This window comes from Erithacus rubecula (assembly GCF_903797595.1).
Source record: "Erithacus rubecula genome assembly, chromosome: 3".
Taxonomy (NCBI): Eukaryota; Metazoa; Chordata; class Aves; order Passeriformes; family Muscicapidae; genus Erithacus; species Erithacus rubecula.
The window spans coordinates 43,421,351-43,444,015 of NC_136689.1; the positions used below are offsets into that span (position 1 = coordinate 43,421,351).

Here is a 22,665-nt window from a genome sequence, read left to right on the forward strand (position 1 = left end):
CAGTGAGTATTTTTCCCACTGAGCCAAAGTAGTGAAATTGAATTATCTGGAATATTACAGAATTTTTTTCCAGAGACAGACAGAGCCATTAGACACGTACTGCTGGAATAATTTCAAGGCTGTTCCTTTCTCTGGCAATCTGCTTTGACTAACATTTACCTTTTCAAAGGAGGTATTGATTGACTTTTTTTCATTTAATCAATTCGGGATGGCGATTCTGCCCGATGCCAGCACCGATGTGGGAGCTGAAAGGCAACCCGCAGCTCAGGTGCCGTATCCCGCCCGGCAATACCCTGTCAGCAGCTGGGAGGCGGTGGGAGAGCTGCTCCATCGCCATCTCTGTCACCTCCGAGCCTCGCATCACCAGGGTGACGGGACGCGGGACAACGGCATCCTTCTCCCGCCCGCTCCATCCACAGCAGCGCCTCAGCCCGGGCACCCAGGGCATCGGCAGCCAGGGCTCCCCGCGCGGAGGAGCTGCGGCAGGTCGGCCTTTCCGCACTCGCGCCCAGCGGCACGGTCCCGCCGCGGCTCTTCCCGGCTGTTCGCGGCTCCCCGTCCCTGCGCCGCTGGATCTCCGCGGGGCGCGGCGCCCCCTGCGGGCCGCGCCGGGCAGGGCGCAGGGCGGCGTGAGCCGCGACCGGCGCTGCGGCGAGCACGGGGAAGCGGCGCAGCTCTCCCCGGGAGCCCCGGGTTGAGAGGTTAAAGCACACACGCTCCCCCGTGCCCTGCCTGGGCGGGCTGGAGCCCTCGCAGCAGCCGCTGGGCCACGGCCCGGCCGCCGCTCCGCACCCCCGCGCAGCGCAGGCGGCTCCCGGCGGAGCCTCGGCGTCTCGGGGCTGCCCGGCCCGCTTCCCGGAAAGGGAAAAGCAGCCCGCCCACTTGCGTGTCTCCAAATTGTGAACTTTAAGCACATATTCCGCACAGTGACGCCTGAGCCCAGCGCTGGGGCTCCAGGGATGAGCTGCAGGGAATTTCGGGTGGTACCGCACGGCTGCCCCTATCGGCCCTGCCCGTCCGTCTGTGGCAGCCCGGGCAGCCCGGCATGAGGGCGCTTCCTCCATCCCCCGAAAAGCAGGAGGCGGGAGGGCGGGAGAGTGTCCGAAGCTGCTGCGGATGCCCTGGGCAGCACCGGCCCGGCTGAGGGCGCGGGAGGGGACAGCGGTCCCTGCAGCGGCCGGGGGAGACTCTGGCAGTTCTGTGTCCGTGAGGGAGAACCCCCGCCGAAGGCATCTCCACGGCTTTCTGCGGGGATCGTCCACGGCTTTATGTTTTGCTTTGCTTATTAAATAAAATGAGTGTCCCGTCTTTCCCGAGCAGATGTTCGGGAGAGCCTGTGAGAGGAAGGGGAGGATGGAGGCATTTGCGGCCCCGGGCTCAGGAAGCCGCAGAGATCGGAACCCGGCGCCCCAGACCCCGCACCTGCCACCGCTGGCGAGCGCGGCCAGGGCGAGCGCTCCCGCCTGCGGGCGACTCCCGACGGCCGGAGCTCCGGTGCTGAGGGCACGAGCCCCACCTGGAGCCTCTGGTCGGGGCGGGAGCCGCGGGAATACACCCCGGCTAGGAGCATTTCAATCACCCAGCTGCAAGCAGCCGGGGTCTCCAGCTCCTTCGTGCCCAGCCGAGCGCTGCCCTCCGGGAAGAGTCGGGCACGGCCGTCGGGGCAGGGCAGCTCCGCACAGCTCCGCATCCCGCGGCAGGGAAGGAGGGAGGGAAGGAGCCCCGCTCCCCCCGCGGAGCGCACCCCCGGGGCGGGGAGGGGCGGCGGCCCCGGCTGCGTCACGGATGTGTAAACACCGCCGCGGTGCCCGCCGCTATTTAAGGGGCCCAGGTTGAGTCTCCCCCGACTTCCCCGCTTGGGCACGCACGGGACTCGCTGCTCCCGACTCGAGTGGGACCTTGGAAAAGCGCAGCGGAAAGGTAGGTAGCACCTCTTCTGACGGCAGTGCTGCTGAGGGTGGGGAGACAAAGGAAATGAGGATACCTACTGCTTACCTGTGCAGCGGCTCGGAGGGCATCGCGCTCTGTGCCGGAGGAAACGCTTCCCGGCTAGGAAGGAGAATCCCGGCCGCTCCCGACCAGCGCGGGCAGCCGGGCGGAACCCGGCACGGGGTGCGGCGAGCAGGGCTTCCCACCGCTGGGAAGGTGGGAAGAGAACCGGCCAGCAGGGGTGAGATTTGGGCTTTGGAGACCGTAGCAAGGACATGAATACTTAGATGTGTGTGTGTGTGTGTGTGTGTGTGTGTGTATTCACATGTATTTGTGTGAAAAAGTAATACAGGACTCGGGACAGCTGAAAGGGCGCAATGCACCTTCGGTTTCTGAGTACCCAAACCTAGTTGGGTATATCACCAATAACCACGTCGGAGTGACGTTTCAACTTTCTTCACTTGTCTCCTGAGAACATTTTAATACTTCCATGTTTTATATACTGTGAATGATTTTGACCTGTGTGTATGTGTTGGGCAAATAAACCTCGTTTTATTCCTTTTTAAAATTTAAAGGTTGTGTTAAGTGTACTTTTAAACAAGCAGAAGTGAAGCAGTTCAAAAAGTCTCACTTAGCTGAGATAATACGTGTTTTCAAGTGAAAATTACACCCATAGCATGAAGTCTTGTTTCTTCTAAGAATTGAGAGTAATTTCTCTGTTTCCAGGAAAAAGTACCATTTCAGCTTATGTGATAAAACGATTTAGTAAACCAACATTATTTTGCTTTGTACACATTTAAGGAAGAAGTAGAGATCTAAAATCTTTGTTTAGTCTGAAGAAGATTATTAAATTGCACTTTATTTCTTACAACTTTTAACTATAGAGCTTCTGTCACTCCAGCTATTAGATCAAATGCTTTGGGGTAGAAGTATTAGATTGTGGTTTTTCTTTCACTGGGGCAAGTTTTTGTTGGTTGTTTTGTTTTTGTTTTTGGTTTTTTGGTTTTTTTTTTCTGTTGTGTTTTTTTTTTTTATAAAGGTTCTTCATGGAACTGGTCAAAACTGAGTAGTAACAGCAGAGTTTTATTGCAATAGCAAAATACTGAAATGTTCGAATCACAAATTTTTTTCACAGAGATGGAAGATGGATTCAAGTCCCTTAAGTTTTTATGAAATACAACTTCTAAAGAAAGAAAAGTAAATAAGAATGAAGTAGATCAGGGAGATGCAGCACGTACTAGGCTGGAAGAAACAAAATTAATTATCTGTATCTTCCTCTTTAGCAGGGATATTTAGCTACTTACGCATGTATTTTCCAAATTAAGATCCCGCAGTTACCTACTTTAAAAAAAAAAAACAAAAAAAACCCAAAAAAAAAAACCGGCACAAGCCTGGTTTGCTGCGAAGCCAACATCCCCAAGGGAAGGTGGGGTCAGGGACTGCACAAAATGTAGTAAATCTGGTGATGTAAGAGCCCACTGTCCCTCTTCTCCCCAGCAATGTACAGCGGGCTGTGCATCTGCGTGTTCCTTGCCGTGCTCTCGGTGAGCTCCCTCGGACAGCAAGCTCTGGGCTCGCACGATGGGAATCCTCTGCCTGCTGGGCTGGAGCAGAGCCTGGCAGAGCACCAGCGGCACTCCCGCGCTCCGTCCTCCGCCGGGCCCCTGAAATCCCTGCCGCGGCTGGATGCCGCCAGCGACCAGAGAGCCAACATCGGCGCCCTGCTGGCCAAGTACCTCCAGCAAGCCAGAAAAGGTACCGGCTGCAGCCTCTTCTGGGCCACTGGGAGTTCCTGCAGGGGCTCCTAGGAGCTGAGATAACCCTGTCATCATCTAACGTGAATTCCTAGAGAAGAATTTAGATTTTGCCTGGTTATCCCTGAGGCAGACAGCATTCCAAATGCCCCCTTCCAAAAAAAGAATTTCTTTTTAGCAGCCTCTGACTGAGAGTCATATAAAAATAACTGGAGAAAATGTCACCTACCCCTTAGGTTATAGTCCAGCTTTTATTTGTAACTATTTCCATTGCCTTGTTATTTTGGTGGTATTTTCAGTATGTTGTATCTCAGAAAAAGCAATTAGGTTTTCTTTAAGGTTTTTTCATTTAGGTAAAATCATCCCTCCCTCTTCTAAAGTTAGAAGAGCAGGAAAACTTTTCTGAGAATAAATACAGACCAAATGGCTAGCTTCACCTCAGTCAGAAATCTCTGTACCAGGGAAATATTCTGAGTATTAGATTTCTCATATATTTGTTCCCAGAGGTACTTACAATAACATGAAAGCTTTCAAAACATAGAATTCATATTTATTAGTGCAATAATTAAAAACAATGAGAAGTAAAAGCATATTTGCTTCAATACACATGGATTCCTGGAAGGTTTTGGTCTCAGGCAACCTGGGAACACAATCTTGCAGTTATCTAAAACCTCCACAGCACTGTGTAACAAGGACATGAGGTATCAGTAGAGCAAGAGGCTTACAGAGAATTCTTATAATAAGATTTATTGGTCACCTGAGGAAACGTTTGTATTACCTAAGAGAGAGTAAAGCTATCACTGTTGACACCCTGCAGGACATATTTTACATAGGCAGAAAAGCATGCCATTGGTGCTGCCAGTAAGAATGATGGCTCAAAATCATTGGTCACTGAAACTTCCCCAATAAACATTTTCCCTTTTGAGCTGTCTCTTTTCTGTACTGCTCAGTGTCTCAATAGGGGAACACCATGACAGCCCAATTGCTGTGGCCTTTTGGCTGCCAACCTCAGCAAGAGCCACTAGAGAAATTTTGTTTACTTGTGAAAGCTTCACTCCAACCTTTGCCCTGCTCTAGACAGAAAAGAAATCTAAGAAGGAAAGAGGGTTTCAAGTGAAGCCAGTAATTGGGATTAGGATTACCTGGACATGCAGACACTGAGAAATTAATTGACACCCAGCCTCAGACTGTGCTTAGGATAAAGTTCACTTTCTGTAAGTAAGAGCTTTCTCCACATAATGAAGATCATTTAACCCTCCCCTCCTGACAGCTTCCCTGTTGACCTCTTTGCTAGGCAAAGCCTTATGCTTATCTGTGATGGTGGTCTGCAATTATGAGATGCCACTCAGAACACAGCCAAATTAGAAACAACAGAAAAATCAAAGGCTTTCAACAATGCCTGAAAGATTTCATCTCATGTTAGCAATTTGCATGATATCCATTGAGGAGCTTCTTCTAGCTGTTTATGCAATTTAATGGAAAGTTAATTCAGATATGAAATCCCACAATTCAATGCTACACCTAAAGTTCTTACTTATTGCAGGAGTCTGCAAAGCAGAATCCTCATTACCTTTCCCCAGCCTAGTCATTGTTGTCCACCCATATGGAAACTGAACTCCTCTTTCTAGTTTATGTATCCATTATATTCTCTTAAATATGTGGCTGACATTTCCAAATAGATTAACTGGATAAAGTGAAAAGTCCCCATTTGGATTTAAGATGTCTTTTTCTGCAAATATTAATATGAGGGACAATTTCCTGCATATATGTTTTTGACATGTATAATTAACTCTAAAAAGGGTCTGGAAGCAGATGTGATACTCTTGTGATGTGACTAGGCTAGTTAGACTCTAGCTTGTAGATGCAGTTGCTGGTTACAGGAGAGAAAATTCACAGGAAAAACAGTATTTGTTTTATAACATACATATGTTGTTCCCATCAAAACTTTATATTCTCATTTATTGTGAAGACTCTGGGCAATACTTCAGAAATCTCTGTAGAACACTTACATCTACTGTATTAGTCACTTGTCTAAACCATTATAATCACTAGAAAATTCCATCTAGAGGGAAAGAGTCTGAGCTTTTGTTAGTGTTAGCAGTCACCAGTAGTGGCATTTGCTGTCATGATTAATAGAAAGGCTAGGTTTGTAAAGTATTTCTAGTTAAAACAGTGAGAGAGCTCAGTTCTCTCAAAGGCTTGGGGATTGATGACAGCTCTGTAGCTGAACTGCTACAATCTTGAGTATGTTTGTCATACACTGATTCTGCAATACCCACATGACATCTCTAGTGGGTTGAGGAAAGGTAATTATGATGCTGTTGGGAAAATCTGTGACCTAGTTGGGAACTATGTTCATCAGGAGGCTTTCAGCTGCAATCTGGCACCATGTAGAAGAGATGCTGCAGCTCTCAAGCTGGTGACAAGCACGTTTAATGTCCTCTTAGGAGCCCTTGACCAGCCAGAGAGTTGTGGGAGCCTTTAACACCCTCAGGTCAAGGCAGGCTCAGAAGTCTCTTAAGCACCAACGTCTGAGTGATGGTTCTGTGCTGCCTGAGCCCTGCCTGGTTATTGTGCCAAGGAGCCATTGTCATTACCTCAATTGCACTTTTTGAATTATGAATGTGAATTTCATGGGGTTTGAGCATTTAATGATAGACCTTCTATTCTAGAGAATTTTTTTTTTGTCATTTTGTTCTAGGTAAATGTCTTAAACATGGCTTTTTTATGTTTGTGTGTACCTTCAACTCCCTGCAACCACTAACAAAGCAATGCAGTTGCTTTTTGTTTTACTGGGTCATGTTCATTATAAACCATTACATGAGGAAGACCTTGAGTTAAAAAAGCACAGAGCCAATAGAAGTTTCTTCAAAACACAAGAAACTGAAAGCAAAGCAATTGTGTAAATTTGGATATGTGGGATTTAATTTGGGCTCCTTTTCCTTTCTGATCAAGCCTCAGTCTGCATTGAATACTAATATAGTAAATCTGCCCCTTCCTCACTCAAAACTTAACTCCATCTAATAATTGTTATATATCAATTCTGTCTGTTTTCAGGGAGTACAGAGAGAAGTAATTTGCCTTTCCCTGTAATTTTAGTTACACCATGTGGTACTGTGATAACAGAGGATTGCAGCCATTTTCTTTAAGCATAAATTCTCCTTGCAAATGGTTTGTGCCTCTTCGATGCCTTAAGCAAGGCATACAGAAAGGATAAGGCAAGATTAGAAATCAGCACCCAACTCTGCTGTGAAAAGAATTATGAAGCCTTTGGATAAGCAATGAAAAAATCCCTGACATAGTAAAAAGCCCTGCATAATTCCAGCATCAGGTATCTCTAACTGTGAATTCCAGACACAGCTTTCACCATTTCAGGACTATTCCCACTTTTCCACAAAACCTAGGATTCATAACTCTGCCCTGTTTGTTACCAAATTTGCACTGTAAGATCTCGTGTACTTATATTTATGTCTTTTTAAGCAACATGGGGCTGTGGTTATTTTGCACATAGGGCCAGCAAATATATGGGCCAGCAAACCCTGTGGGAGTTTATAGGAATAGTGAGAAATATTTTGGACTCTCTCTCTCTAGTAAAATAGGGAGGAAAAAGGAAAAATCTGTCTATATTCCTTCCTGCCAGACAGGAGCAGCATATTCCTGCAGCAGGAGGTAGAAAATTATCTGTTTATTTTGCACTGAAAAAATCCAATCCACTTCCAGGACATTACTTATGAGGTTTCTATTGGTGTTTTACCCAGTGACATGACAGTGGTGCTACATGGCCTGAATTAGGTCCATTTCAACTATAGCAGACATCTGCTGATGAGCACAAGCCAGATCAGAACATGGGTGAAGCTGGAAAATGTTTAATGAGTCCTCTTATTCTCTGCTCTCCCAAACACTTTTTTCCTAGGTTCAGCTGGAAGATTCTCAGTTATGGGAAACAGGGTACAGAGCATTGATCCCACTCACAGGATAAATGACAGAGACTACATGGGCTGGATGGATTTTGGACGCCGCAGTGCTGAAGAATATGAGTATTCTTCCTGAAGAACACCAAACTATAGCAAACGAGGAAAAAGAAATCACACTCCCATGTCTGTACAAAAAGAGATAAATCAATTTGTTGTTCTCTTTGAATCAGTGTTTTAAAGTATTTAAAATCATGTATTTGACATAAGTTTGTCTGTAAGACTATAAAATGCAATATATACATATGCAGACTTTTCCAGAAAACGTTTTCTTTCTTTTGTGGTTTCTCATACATTGATATTATATTAAAATGATTTCACTTATCCCTCCTTGTCCTGTCACTGCATGTTTCTGGGTGTCTTACTATAAAGAGAGTCAGCATAATGCCTTCAATTTGGCACTGTAAACATATTCCATGTGTTAATAGTCAGATTATCCACTTTTCAGAGAAATTTTGTGTCAGTCCCAATAGCTTTGATCTCTAGGGAACATGTCCAAATATAAACACAGCAGCACAATACTGCCAGAAAAGACCAGCTATGGTGACCCTGTTTGCAAAGCACTGAGTTATTCACTGAGCCCACATGTGGGCAGTGAACAGCCAACAGTGCCAAAACAGTGCAAAAGAGGAATGACACCAATGTGTTTCATTGTCCTGACTTATCTGTTTTATATTGTGAATTCAATGTGAAAGTTCTGCTGATGGCTGCAAATCACAGAATAAACAGAGCATTCCCTGCTGTGTGGTGAGCCAAGGATTCATTTGGGAGGGGGTAAAGACAGAGCAGAAGGTGATCCTGAGAGGGAAAGGTACAGGATCAGTCTAGTCACAGCATCCTTACAGGAGAGAGGTGGCTCCCAAATACCACAGAGGCTGAGCTGGATATTGCCCACCGATGTGGAGAGGAGGAGGGAAGCTCTGCCCAGCTCTTACCTGGCTCAGAGCAGGGCAGAGAGCCCCAAGTTCAGAGCTGGGCAGTGATCCCAGCTTGTGCAAAACCAGCACCCTGCAGCTCCTGCAGTCAGTCATTCCCATCTGCCCCTGGGCAGGCTGCAAAAAAATTGTTTTACCTGCATGCTCCTCCACTACCACAGGTAACCAGCCTCCCTGCAGCTCCTTCAGCAGCTGGATCTCACATCTAAGGAATGCCCTAAATTGTAAAGGAGGTGATTTTTGCATTGCATAACTCCCAGAGTTTCTCCCAAGTGTGTTCACTAATACAAAAAGGAAAATGTTTGTCACGTGCAAGAAAGCAGGTAAAAGGTTTCCTGCCAAAGGAAAGAGGCAGCAATTTCTACAGCAGTTGATAGGCAAACACAAAATGTATAAATCAATACATAAAAAATACTTGCACTAAACCAAAATTCTACTAAAACCAACCCTGAGAAAAAAACCAAAATGGTTGTGCCAAGGGCTGAGCACAAAAACTCTTTGAGGAGCTGCTCCCAACAGCAGCTGGGAGAGCAAACAGCACTGCAGAATTTGCAGTGAGAGTTCAGCAAACAGTAACAGGGAGTGTTCTTCTCTCATAACACCGAATATTTTTATTTTTTTCTTGTGGATCTCATCCTGAAAACATGGAAATGCTTTTCTGCATTTCTTCCTCTCAAGCTCCTCCCAGTCAACCAGTTTCCAAGCCACCTAGCCTGGCTTTTTTAGGTTCCTTTCAAAGCATAATGAGTCCTAAATCACCTGAATTCTCTCTTTGGTTTTGGTTATTGTTCACAGCAAAATAGTGCAAAGTGCCCATTTTTTCCCCCAAAACTTTCAAACAAGAAATTAAAACAAATTAATCTATTTTTTAACTGAGGAAAATACAAATAAATCTAAACCCCCATTTATTTATACATTTGCAAAAGTGATGTTACTTTTAAAGAAATTCACTGCTATATTTTAAATTAATTTCAGGAACATTCAAGCAATGATTTTAAATGTTTTCAGTCCTGGCTTATACTAATAAAGGATTTAATACTGTAAAATTGCAGGGAGGCTGGGAGTGGGTGATGTTACAAATCAAGCCTTACTACTGCAGAATGTTGTCATTAGGAAAGAAAACAAACCTTTTCCTTTTCTCCTTTGTTTCATTTCCTACAGGCAGATAGATGGAGAGACAAAGATGTTCTTTTCCTATTCCTCTCTTCTGAAGGTGTCTGAAGATGTCTATGAAAGTGCACAGCCCTCAGGGCAGCCAGGTGATGCGTTTGGCAGCTTTTACATGTCACTCCTCCAGGAGAGGGATGCCTTTGCCTGACACACAAAAACGGTTTCAGCACCTGACTGGAGCAAGTGAGTGTCAAGAATAAAGAATTGCAGGGGGAAATGCAGTAGTTATGAAGAGGGACTGTGACTCTGGGACACAGTGCTGTTCCTCGAGACCAGGGGAGCTGACTATTAGCAGCTACTGGCAGCTCAGCAACATTATCCTCATTATCATAAAATATCCATCACCTGCTCCTCTGGGAACACAAGAAATTCCCCAGATAGGAAAGAGTTGTAAAGGCTGCTGAGACACCATTCAGCTACCAGGTGACCTGGAGGTGCTAATTTGAGCTAAACAGGGGAGAGACAGCAAACCTGGGAAAGTCATGCAGCCCTGGTTGCTGCAACCCTTATCCCAGGGCATTAGTGAAGCCACTCTCCAGGCTGTCCTGTTCTAACCCAGGGGAAACAGCAGCCTCAGGAATGGAGGCTCTGCTGGGTAGGAGCCCCTTGCATCCAGCAAAGGCTTGGGCTGAGAACTGCCCCACAGATTCCAGCACACACAGCAGTGCATTGACACAACCTCCTGGTGCTGTCTGGGATGTGAGATCTCTGGCACTGCCAACTCTCTTAACATTTAATTTAGCTTTATCCAAATTTATCTTTATGAAAACATGTGCATAGGTGCTAAATTTACTCAGCTGAAATAGCAAATCAATACCTTTTTGTGTTTAATTGCAGTGTATTTTCTTCATGAGCTTGATCCTATTAGGTCTGTCCCAGCTTTATTAACTTTATTTCAAAACAGTTGCTGGGCAAATCTCCATGAATGAAGCAGCTTGCTGCAAACTCCACATAAATTATTTGGGAAAAGCTTGTGGTTCTGCTTTTGCAGAGTTGTGCATACAACAGCTGTGAAAAAGGTGCAAATAGCAAGTGGTCCTTGTGGGAATGAAGGGAATCCCAGGCAAGAGAGAGAGAGCACCCATGCCTGGGGAGGGGGCAGCTCTCCCTGGGAGCTGGGGCTGCATGTGAAGGAATCCTGAGCTGCACCAGTGCACTTGACTTTGTGTGTATTTCATACCAGTGTGGATCCTGCTCTCCTCTCCCCAGTTTTGATGCATCCCCAGCTGCTCCATCCTTGCTGCACGTGTGCTGACTACATGCCCCAGCCAGATGTTCCCAGCTGCAGCCCAGCTGTGCACATTTCAGCAAGCCTGACAGCAGACCAGGCAATCCCCTCTCCAAGGCTTGAGCACAGGAATTTGCAAGTCAAACAAGATGAACGTTTCCATGTCCCAGCAGAACAGCAAAAGGCTTCTCTGCATGTTCAATTTTAGTATCTCCTAAGTTCATTAAAATTCCCTTAAATAAAGAAAAAACTGGCTGTGTGCTTGTTCAAGCTTTAATAATTTCTAAGTACCTATGTCAATTGAATAGCAATTGGATTCAGCACAGCTTGAAACCTATTTCAGCAGGACAAAAATCTCTGTCATCTTTTAAATACAAACATTACTGGCCTCTCAAGCGTATGCAGTTCTCACATGAAAGCCCACTGCCTACATTATAGCCAAGGATATTGCTCAGCAGCAATAACTTCTAAGGCCTTTTATTTTCCTTACCATTTTGTGGTTTGTTGGCTCGTTAACTGAATTAAAGCAGGTCTGAAGAGCACCCAGTGAGATGTGATAGCACAACTGAACAAGGCTAATTCCTCACTGTGAATACAAGCCACAGGCAGCAGGAGCTGTCTGCACCAAAGGTAGGCAGGCCACATCTCACCAGCATTTCTGGGCTTTTCAATTCAATGTAGAGAGCTGCCAGTAAATACGTTCAGGGAGTGGGGAGGAACTCTTAAACCTCTGTGCACAATAGCAGTATCTTGGGAGCCACCCAATGCTTAGGATACCCGTAAAAAGAAGAGGGGAAGAATCAAAAAAGGCATTTCTAGCTAGTCTTGGCTCTCCAAAGAACATCCCGTGTTCCAGGAGCCATCTACAGCCCAGTCTTAGACATAATCCACAGCACCTCATCTTCCTCTCCCCTCCAACCCAGATTTCAGATGAGAATTGATAGAAGCAAAGATGCATCCAGAAAAGTTTCTGAGATACTTGAACATTGCAAGGGTGGAGAGCAATTTCAACACTCTGTCTTCTGTGCACCTCAGAATCAGCTATCACCTTCCCTGGTTTGGCACTTGCTTAACTCATGCTGTTCCCAGTCAAGGAGGCTGGATGCACAGTGCTTCTCCTCCCTGGATCCTTCCCATTAACCATTAACTTTCCCACCACCAGCTTCCCTCAGACACAGAGCTGTGCAGAGAGGAAGGATGTCTGTACTCACTGGCAGTCCCTGGCTGTGCCCCTGGCATCAGCCTCTCTCAAAGCTGGTACTGGGCACTGCACCACACTAATGAAAGCCCTCCACGTGTTCATTTTGATATTACTGCTGTCCCATTTTGTCTCTGTAGGAAGTGTGTGATATAAATGCTATTATTTCCCTCTCCACCTCACATGCACACACACATCCTTTCTCAATGAGGCTAACATTTCTAAGAGTTACTCCTGATTATTCCCTCCTCCAAGGAGCTTTTTCATTACTTTGCTTTCACAATGTGTGCAGTTTTTTTGAGCTTCTCACTACCTGATGTTTCATCACTGTAATGCTCCCTCCCTCAGTAACAAAGATATTGGCTAACAGAAGACCTCAGTCCTGTCTCCTTCAAAAACAGGATGTTCCTCCTTATTCTGTACTTTCACATTTTGTCACTACAGGTTTTGCACTGTATTAGGCAGGAGAGTGCAAACTCCTCAAAATACAGAAACCATACAACATCCAATTCTGCATTGCCACAATTCAATAAAAAAAAAATCCAAAAGCACATTCTCTCTGTTCTTTTGACTCAAGTTTCACTGATTTCAGCCAACTTAAAATCTGGAAACTTTTCAACCAGTTATGTGTCTAAGAATTTAAAAAATCAAATGATGGCCTCTTATTTTGCTTTAACTAAGAGATGAGAGCAAATGATCAAGAGGGAAGATTTATTTTAAAAGAACAGGAAAAAGTTGAATAACACACAACAATGCAACTTTTCTGTTATTTTATTGATATTAGTGAAGAAAAAATTAAATTTCATAATTCTGATGTGTTACAATTGCTTTCTCTGGTGGGTGGACAGCTCCTACATCTTATTTAAAGGCTAAATAATACTTCCCAATTGCATGATTAACTTCTACAATTTAAGTTCTCTTATGGTATTGCTTTCTTCCTCTGGGAATATAAAATGGTCCATTAAGTCCATGACTTTTTTTCAGAATCAACTGTTATTCTATCTACTGGTTTAAGATACATTCAAATAAAAAGATACTTAAATGTACTTGCAATAAGTGCACACATACAACAGCAAACAGAGCTGATGGCATTTTACTAAAACATTGTAAGTTCATAGAATAAATAGAAGTCTTCAAACACATGCTGTAACTGACCGATGTGTTTTTTTTCTTTCTCAAAAAATATCCTTAGTGTCCATAGCACTACTGCAATAACTACTTCATTCAGAAAAAAACCAAACCACCCACCTATCTCTTGTCACAAAGACTAAAAGACAGATTCATTTATACAAGAAATTATCAGTGCTAATAATTTAGTAACAGTCTGGTACAAATGGCAATTCACGGCAATTACATGTAGTGTGACAATGCTAACAAACAGGGAGCTTGAATTTAGGTGCCACAAGAAGTGCAAAGAAAAGAAAGTGGATGCTAAACCCTCCCTGCTTTGCTCCTCTCCACCCCCTCTTCCAAAAAATATTTATGCCTCAGCTCTGCTCTAGAAACAAGCTCCCTCCAGTCTATTCCAGTTCCAAGGTATTTCAAAACTTTCTACAAGCACCCTGCAGAAGGTTAGGAGAAACAGAGAAAAAATTGCAATATAATTAGGATTGCCTGGCAACTAAAGGTTGCATGAGGTCTTAAGTTTCCTTTCTGAAAAAGAAGGGGTTATGAATTTGTATGGCAGGTGCTTCCCTCACTCTAAAAACACAGCGAAAATGAAGCATTTCCCTATTTTTACCTATGCTAGGGTCCAACTTTGGATGTAAAAGGCTTTTCTGAAAAAAGAAAACCGAAAATGTGTGGAGAATATTCTCACCCTGCTTAAAAGGCCACTGTCTCTGACATGCATGAAACACGAAGATTAGCGTGAGGGCTGCAAGCTGTTCTTTCCTGCCTGTACCATTCCATTACTAAATGTTTTCTGTGGTTCTCTGCTGAGGTTTCAAGGACTCACCTTTTCCTAATACTGTTTTTGCTACATGTTCTTTTATAACATTCTTATCTGTCGATCTGTTCCGCAACTTGGACTTCTAGGAAGTCACTGCCATGTTTACCTCGCGAGTTGTGAAAACTGTTTTCTTTGGGCGCACTGACAAAGCGTGTTTCAGTGGCAGCAACACGTAATAAAGCATTTTCCCTTCCACAATCCAGTGCAGCATTGAAGAACAAAACAAAAAAAAACAACAAAGAAAGAAGTTGCACAAAGTGTAAGTGTGCCAAAGGAAACAGCAGTGGTAGGATGTCAATATCCCAGGTACCCAGTAGGCCTGCTGACCTCAACACAGTATTAGTTCAAGTTTACAATCTTGGGGAGGAGGCAAATACAGAACAGGAAAAAAAAAATATTTCATCCATTCAGGCATAATAGCCAGGCACTCTAATAACTCAGCTCAACTCATATACAGAGGCAAAATTAAAACTACCACATGTTAAACTGAGTGCTTTTTTCAGTATTAACGAAGCACAAATGCTCCCATGCTTCAAGTGATGTAATGAGAGGTCTCACATAACACATTCAATAGCTTCCCATGCACCTTTGACTCAAGTTAGGCTAGCTACAGAATTCACGTTTTTCTAGTCAAGTTATTTTTTGTTGGTTTTGCTCTTCTGTTTTTTTTTCAGTGCATCTTAAAAAAAAAAAAAACCTTTTCAAAAGGTTAACAAGTTAACCCTAATACAGCAATCATAACATAGAGCCTTTTGCACTTGATTGAACAGTAAAATAATCCAATTAGTTACAATATATCTGGTACATATTTACACATTTTATACAAAGTTTACACATTTCTCCCGTTAGGCACGAAGTTGATTTGTCGAACTCAAGAGGCAATGAAGGGGTGGTGGGGAAAGGAAAAGGAGACTGGAGAAAGAATCTGAGTATTTTCATTTAAAAAGACTAGCTGTAAAAATAAAGTCCTTCATCGTAAGCTAGTTTGCTTCGGGAGCTTGGTTCCCATGAGGATCCCTGAAGTGAGGGATGTTGGGCCTTTCATCTGCATGCTGGAACCCACCATGGTGGGGAAGCTCCGATTCCTTCGGATGCCAGTGTTCAGCTGGATGCCTCCGATGGCACTGGTCACGGCAGGGCAGCCCAAGGGGAGACCGTCAGATGCCAGGCCTCCAGGAACAAGGGCCCTCACTGGTCCTTGTGCCCCACAGAGAAGAGGTCCCTGGTCATCAGTTAAAGGAGGGGCTGACGTTTGCCCTGAACTCACAACTTTGGCAATACCGAACCTTCTGACTTTGTCCACGAGATTAAGGTTGGAAACGGACACGTCAGTTTGGCTCTCACTGTTTCTGATGTTCTTTTTATTCCTCACCTCCTTCAAGATTGAACTAGCAGGCTTTGAAGCCAAGAAGTTGTCATAAGGTGGGCTGGTGCACTTGAACTCAAAAGACGGAGGGGACGAAGAAGGTGTCTGCATGGGTGAGTTTGGTGGAGTGGAAGGAATGATCGCCATTTTTGGGGAGTACGTGTTCAGCAGGGTGCTCCTGCTGGCTCTGTCCCAGCTCTGTGGATTGTATACTGCTGCTGAGATGCCCCTTTCCTTCAGCAGCCACACCAGCCCCAGGGACGTGCTCATCGTCGTGGTGGATTCCCGGAGGTTGGTGAAGGACTCGGCCAAACTCAGACGCCGAGGAGTGCAGGGAGTAGCCACTGGGGTGCCTTTCAAATTGCTAATGCTGCCACAAGCTGGAGTAGGTGCTGCGTTAAGGCTGAAAGCAAAGGAGCACTCAAATTATTCTCTCCACGAGAAAATTAAAATTAACTACAGGCAACATTTTAAACCCTGAGCAAGGCCTTTTATCCATTTGGAGAGTGCACAGGACACTGAAAGTTCCCAGTTACCCACAAATGTGATTGCCAGTGCAAAACCACCAGATCTCACAAAACACATCTCCAGTTGCACATCACAGAGCCCAGTCCTCACGGGATTAATGTCACTGCCAACACCCCCCACTACATTTCTCCTGATGAACTATTTACAAGTTTGTGATCAACACCTTTATTTTCACTTCCTGATCTACTAGCTGTCACAACTCCCAGTTGCTTCTAAGAGACAAGGAAATGTGGGAGACTGGACTAATGGTATAAGCAAGACATCTACTTTTAGTGTCACTTCTGAGCACACAGAACTGAACACTCATTCACTAAGGCATGGTGTACTTAGCTACTCCAAAAACGAGGCATGTGGGATATCTATGACACTCCAAACTCATATCTGAGAGAATCCCAAGAGCTCCATGCACCTTCAGAGAAAAAAAAAATCCAACTTTTTCTAACCATGTGTAAATGATGGTGTTTCCCACAAGTACACATGCACAAATAATTAAAAAAAAAAATTCCACAGTAATATCTCCTAACCATGGGTTCATCACCTCTAATGGCATGTAAAGGGTCTTGCACAATGCAACACTTAATGCTAAAAAAGGATTCACTGACATAAGATCACCACTGTTCAAAAAGAAGGAAATCTATTCCCTCACCTTGCCAGGTTAGCAAGTAGAAGGAACTCAGCATAAAGTCAGACAGAAAGTAAGGCCAGTGCAAAACAATGGGAAAACTGGGAGCAGCTGGGAGGGGAAGGAACAGGGGAGAGAGTCGGATCTTCCTTTTTCAGCAGAGCCATGCTGTTGGATTGCCTCAGCCATAATGTGTGACTTTAATGTAAGTGTGGTTCTCTGCACAAGAAAATCATCTCAAAGAGCCACTTTGAGACAATCTGGTTGGATTTCCAAGAGAAGACTCTGGCTAATGACTAAATTGTATCTTTTTTGCCCATATAGACAAAAAGGGCTGAGATGGTGTTGTGACTGTAATATTCAGTCTCATTTCACCTTACAGTATTGAACTCCATATAGCCAATACTACTGTGCAAAACAGGTTAGACACCTGGAATGCTTTCAGCTGCAGCTTCTGGTGAGCTTAGAACATCATCTAGATCCTTGGTTTACAGTGAGCAGGTGATGTGAATTCACACAACACTGGAAATTCTAGTCCCATGGTCCAAAAATCGGTGTATCTTTAAGGCACTTCTTAATAAGGAAAATATTAGTCTGATGCTATGAAATCTCAAATCATGTCTTCTTTTCAAGGCGAAACAGGATCTGACCAACATGATCTCTAACACTGATTTGGAACTATACCAAGCTCTACCATAAGCAAGTGAAACTGAGGAAGGTGAATTGCAGCTGTAATTCAACAAGAGGAATCCCATATATTCCTCCAGGTATACTGTAATGAAACACTTATTTGAGAAAACTGGCAGATGTGATTAGAAACACAGCTTTACTTAGTGGCTCTGGATGCAGTTTCCTTGCACCCCCGTGTGTGCTGTGGCTGTCAGTGCATGTGGCAGATGTGCTAAGGCACATCCTGATGTCCTGCCTGGGCTGAGGCAGCAGGGGAGAAGGATCTCTCCCAGCAGAGCTAAGGAGGCCACACACACCCACTACAGCAACACACACACTCTGAAGGCAAGGCTGAGTGGAAAGAAGTTAGTTTACAATTCTTCTCTTCGGCACAGATTAAAGCTGGACCCTGATAGTTCTGATTCCAGCAGAACTAAAGAGCAGTGACACCCACTGTGGTACATTTCCCATACAGCTAAATACAGAATACAGAAGTCTTGAAAAGCATGAGGGAGAAAAAAGGAAGAGAAGTTTCTGCATGAACTGACTTTCTACAAGATATGACTGTACACATTTCAGAAATCTAGACATATGGTGTTAATTACCAGGCTTTCACCATATCCTAATCACTAGATGAAAACTATAGCACTCCAATGGTTTATTAACTCCAACAGCTTCACTCTTTCTAGATACAGATTCCAGTTGCACAGATATCTAGATTAGTATTTCTACTAATTTTTCTGCACAATTATACACTACAGTGCAGTTAAAATAAACCAAGCCATCCCTGCAAGAAAGCAGTTGCAGGCGTTGCCTTTTTTTCCATTTGATCATTTTGGCATTGCTTTAACTGGGAAATATTTTTCCCATCAAGCTGAGTAACACCGCAGGGTACCCTGGACACAACCACAGAAACAGACTCAAAGTGGCCTCAGCAACTCAGCCCAGTGATGGTCTCAGGGTTAGATTGAGAAAAGAAACAGATAAAGGAGCATTTCGTTTAGCTGGATGAAATTTAGTCAGGTTAGAGCAACACCTGGGGTAGCACAGGTTAAAATGCAACCAAGTAGGTAAATGCCAAACCTCTTGGGGTTAGCTGGTGCCACACACACTAGCATTCCTTGTACATGACTCTGCCAACACAGATGCTGCTGGCAGTGCTGCTCACCCCCAACCACGCTGGGTCACAGTGTCTGCCCTATACCTTCTCTATCACAATGAGACATAACGCAGTTTCTCGTCCTCCTCACATGACCTGTGAAGAATCATTCATAGTTGGTAAGGAGGAGCTCCTTAAACTTCTGCTGGAAACATAATTTTGTTTATTTTGCTCTTTGTACACCTGAATGAATGATGAATGTCCATTTAACTAAGGCAGCTGAAAATGCACTGAATCTAGCTGTCTTTTCTGACTGATTTGTTAGATTTAGTACCCAAAGAATTTATTATGATCACAACTAACAGCAATTCAACAGTAACAGGAAAATGAAAATAGAACTGCAGCCATATAAGAGGATTTCTTCAGTAATTGTGCTGAGGGGAAAGACAGAAAAGAGTAAAGAAAAACCAGCCAGGCCACTAATAACTTAGTTATTAGTCCCTTAGAAAGGGAAGCAAAAAAGTTACATTTAAACATCACATATTTCTTTTCTACTTGACTAGTTTTTATGTTCAATACCCTTACTTTTCATGCCCTTCATAGGAAGTCAGTGCCTATCTCATGTCTAAGCAAGGGTAGACACAACACCTCTGCATGAGGACCTACACAGTGGTACACCTGCACAGAGGAGCTGGAAGGGCAGAGAAAGCAATGAGACATTGTTCTTATAAACAGGAAAGAACATTCTTTAAATCCTGATTTGCTAAGGGAGGAAAGCTCTCTCCTTAGGTATGAAATTCACACACACCCCTCTGGTTCTCAGATCTTCACCTTCCATAAGGCCACAGAACTGCCTTCTGTTGGCATGCAGTGTCTATACTGCCAACTGCTATTGCATCATCAGCTAATTACTTTCAGTCTGGCAACTATGAGTTAATTTCCAATAACTACACCAAGAAACAACATACACATCTCCCTGTTTCCAGTTAAGGAATATGTCCTCCTCCACTCCTCATGTAGTTCCTGGATTTCTTTACCTGTACATTCCTTTTTCTTCTGAGAAGAAAGGTTTACACTTCCTCCCTGTAAAAACCTCTCATCTTTTTCAGTAAGAGATTACATTCTGTGCATTCACATATGAGGACTACAACTATTCCAAGATGAGGAGTAGCCAGGTTTGGATATCAGTTATATCTGATTCTGCAACATCTCAACTAAATTTAAGAAACTTTGATTGGCTTTTTAAAACATCACACATGCCTCCCAAACTCAGGCTGCAGTAACTCAAAATGGGAGGTATAATTGGCGTGTGTGTTGTAATTCACCAATGCCTATGCTTATGATATGCTATGCTATATTATGCTTATGCTATATATATATATGTAAGCAAATTATGCATTTGCTTAGAGGGGAAACTCTGAGAGAGCTGAAGGCTTTGCCATCATGAGAATCCCTTACCTTGGCGTGACTCGTGTGAGCTCATCGGAGGGGTGCAGAATGCGGCAGGTGGTGAAGGTGAAGGTGGAGTTGGTTTGTGACATGCACTTCCCAGGATGAGGTACTAAATTAAAAAAAAGCAAATTCTTTGCATTTTACACAGAAAAGGGGAAAACCAAACTTTTGTGTGCTGATAAGACAGATGCAAAAAGTGATGAGGCACCTTGATGGGATCAATGCAAGAAAATGAAATGCCCAGGTACTACAGTGTTAAACAGACACTTGTTCTACAAAAGAAACACCTCTAGGACTCCAAGGCCAGTGCTAAAAAGGTCTGCTGAAATTTGCCCATGATCACAAACACTGCAGATTAAGTCTTGTTCAGACCAAATTTAGGCCAAGCAGTGCTTGAAATGCTAGCCCTTATCTAAACTAATGCAACTTGCATCAGTGGGAAATTATAAGCAAAATTTTCTAGTACCAGCTCAGGAGCACCAGGATTTTCTAAATGCTTGTGTCTTTCAGCTTTTAGATTGATCCACAAAAAGGTATCCCCATTACTTCTCTGTAATGGATCCATCTGCTAATGCTACAGGAATACAGATTGCTGGGGTGGGGAGGGGAAAGACAGACATTAATTACTGTTTCTCTGAGTTTTCATATCCACAATATAGAAAGTGGTAGTTTTTTGGATCCACTACTGTACATCTGTGACATTTCTCGTGTCTATGTGATTAGGTTCTTTAAAAATTAATGTCCTCAGCTGCATAATATAGCAGTTTCTGAATATTTGTAGACAGTGTAGTAAGCAATTTCCTAACAAATGTGGCTGTAAAACTGCCACTCTGATGATAGATCAGTGATTTGGGAAAGAAGCAGTATAGCTCAGTTTTAAAAATGAAGGACTTAGGCCAACTTCTTTCTTCTTAGCAGAAATACTTCTGTGGCTGTATTAATCTGCTATATAATGCAGCTGTGGCCACCACAAAATAACTACAGAATTTAAGAGCCATGCATCTGAAAAGCTGGTTGAAGAACACCCAGAGTTAAATATTACATCAAATATATCATGATTGCATAGGTTCTCTTACTTAGTAACCAAACTTAGCAGTGGTCAAAAGACATGCACAATAAAAACCATGTGCACCTCCCTCCCCACCAGTCCTACCCAACCTTCTGAGCCATTCCCTGATTAAGCCACATTTTAATACCACAGAACACAACTATTGAACACATTGCAAAAGACAGACAGACCGACCAGCTAGACCAGACACCATTCTGAATTCCCAGAGCAGCTCAGCAGAAGCAAGGCAAGTCTTAATTGTGGCTGTGTTCCCTTTTTCACATATAAAGTATCACAGCTCCAAAACAGTGTGTGTGGTTAGGTAGCCATTTAAGAACACATATAAGCAGTGTGTGAGGGGTAGAGCATGGCCAGTGTGAACAGTGGAAGCAGAAGTGGCTGAGCATACAGTGTGAGGTAACTTCTAGTCAGCGCTGGAATGTACAGCTGTACATTGAGAAGGATATTTCTAAGGACCCACTGGAGTGTCATGTTAACACACTCAAATGTTAGCACGGCATAACATAACAACAAGCTCTACTTCACCTCCAGAGATGGTAATTAGGATGCTTCAGGAATCCAGTTGCTTTAGAGATTAGTGTGAGCACTACAAAAGCTATTACAAGGGAGCACAGCCTAGCAATCATGATTCTCTCCATATTGTAGAGAGTTATAAGAAAATCTGGAGAAAGAACTTAAATAACTAGACATGAAAAAATTGGTTATTTAGAGAAACACAGGACTTTAACATAAATCAATTGGAAACAAAGCAATTATCCCTGGATGATGAATAGAGAACAGAATAAAGCAATGCTGGTTTAAGATTGCAAGCTCAACCCAAAGCACACAGCTGTAATACAATCAGTGCATTTTCCCCATTTGTCATATCCACTGGGCATCCCCTCAGATTGGAGACAGGCACTTTGAAGGAACAGCTGCATTAGCAAAAGCAAGACTCATTGTTATTAATGAGTCAAAGATAGGAGAAGGCTGCTAAAAGTAGAGAAATCACTAACTCTAATCAGAGGAGAAAAATTGAAATGATGAAAAAAAATCTATCGATTTCCAAGGATGCATTTCACCCTCAAATACCACTAAGAAAGTGCTGTACCAGCTTCATCCTTCATCAGTCAACAATGGGTTGTACCATATTGCTGTAGCATTTTCCATCCTTTGGACACAGTAAAGAGTGAGAACCTGTTGCTGTAAATGAACAAAGTTTATCAAATACAAACAAAATTATTAATTTCTAATGTAGTAATTTTACAAATAAATGGCCATCTCCTGAGTTGGTAAAAGTTCATGAGGAAGTAATACATTTTTCTAATAATGAAGACTATCTTCACATTTACATATACCAAAATATTCTCTTGAATATAAACATCTGCTCCATGTAACTGTCTGAAACCAAGTGTTTTACATATACTCTTTTCCAAAGTAGTTGCAGTTTAACAAGGCTTCATATCTGTATGAAAAAGAATCTGTACATAATTCAGTGCTTAACAAAATTTGCAGAAATATCATGTAATTTCATCCATCAGGAACCCTGTGCAAACTGTTAGTGCATTTCCCCTCCTAAATTAAAATTAAATCTAAACCTAAAACTTATGCTGTCTCATTTATTAACACTCACAAATTAATGATTCTTCACCTTATTAAGTTTTCTCAAACAATTCACAGGCACTATGGAAAAATGCAAACCATCATAGCTGAAAGGGACTCTTCTGTAAGCACAAACACTATTG

The 22,665-nt window shown here is 43.4% G+C and overlaps 2 protein-coding genes across 7 annotated transcripts in view; one reads left to right on the plus strand and one right to left on the minus strand.

Moving 5' to 3' along the window:
- The first annotated feature begins 1,774 nt into the window (after positions 1-1,774).
- CCK (cholecystokinin) lies at positions 1,775-8,260 on the plus strand. The gene is made up of 3 exons (XM_079299942.1): positions 1,775-1,920; positions 3,427-3,684; positions 7,597-8,260. The coding sequence occupies exons 2-3, from the start codon at positions 3,429-3,431 to the stop codon at positions 7,731-7,733; spliced, it is 393 nt and encodes a 130-aa protein (XP_079156068.1). The 5' UTR covers positions 1,775-1,920; positions 3,427-3,428; the 3' UTR covers positions 7,734-8,260.
- A 4,678-nt stretch (positions 8,261-12,938) lies between these two features.
- TRAK1 (trafficking kinesin protein 1) overlaps positions 12,939-22,665 on the minus strand; it is a 124,289-nt gene continuing 114,562 nt past the window's right edge. For 3 of the 6 annotated variants that reach the window (XM_079299928.1, XM_079299927.1, XM_079299926.1), the window contains exons 16-17: positions 19,879-19,981; positions 12,939-15,905 (exon numbers count right to left, since the gene is read on the minus strand). In XM_079299928.1, coding sequence (XP_079156054.1) covers positions 15,107-15,905; positions 19,879-19,981 — 902 coding nt within the window. In that variant the 3' untranslated portion in view covers positions 12,939-15,106. Of the gene's footprint in view, positions 15,906-18,489; positions 18,577-19,878; positions 19,982-22,031; positions 22,124-22,665 lie in introns of those variants that run through there. The other 3 variants (XM_079299930.1, XM_079299929.1, XM_079299931.1) reach the window with 2 other exon arrangements.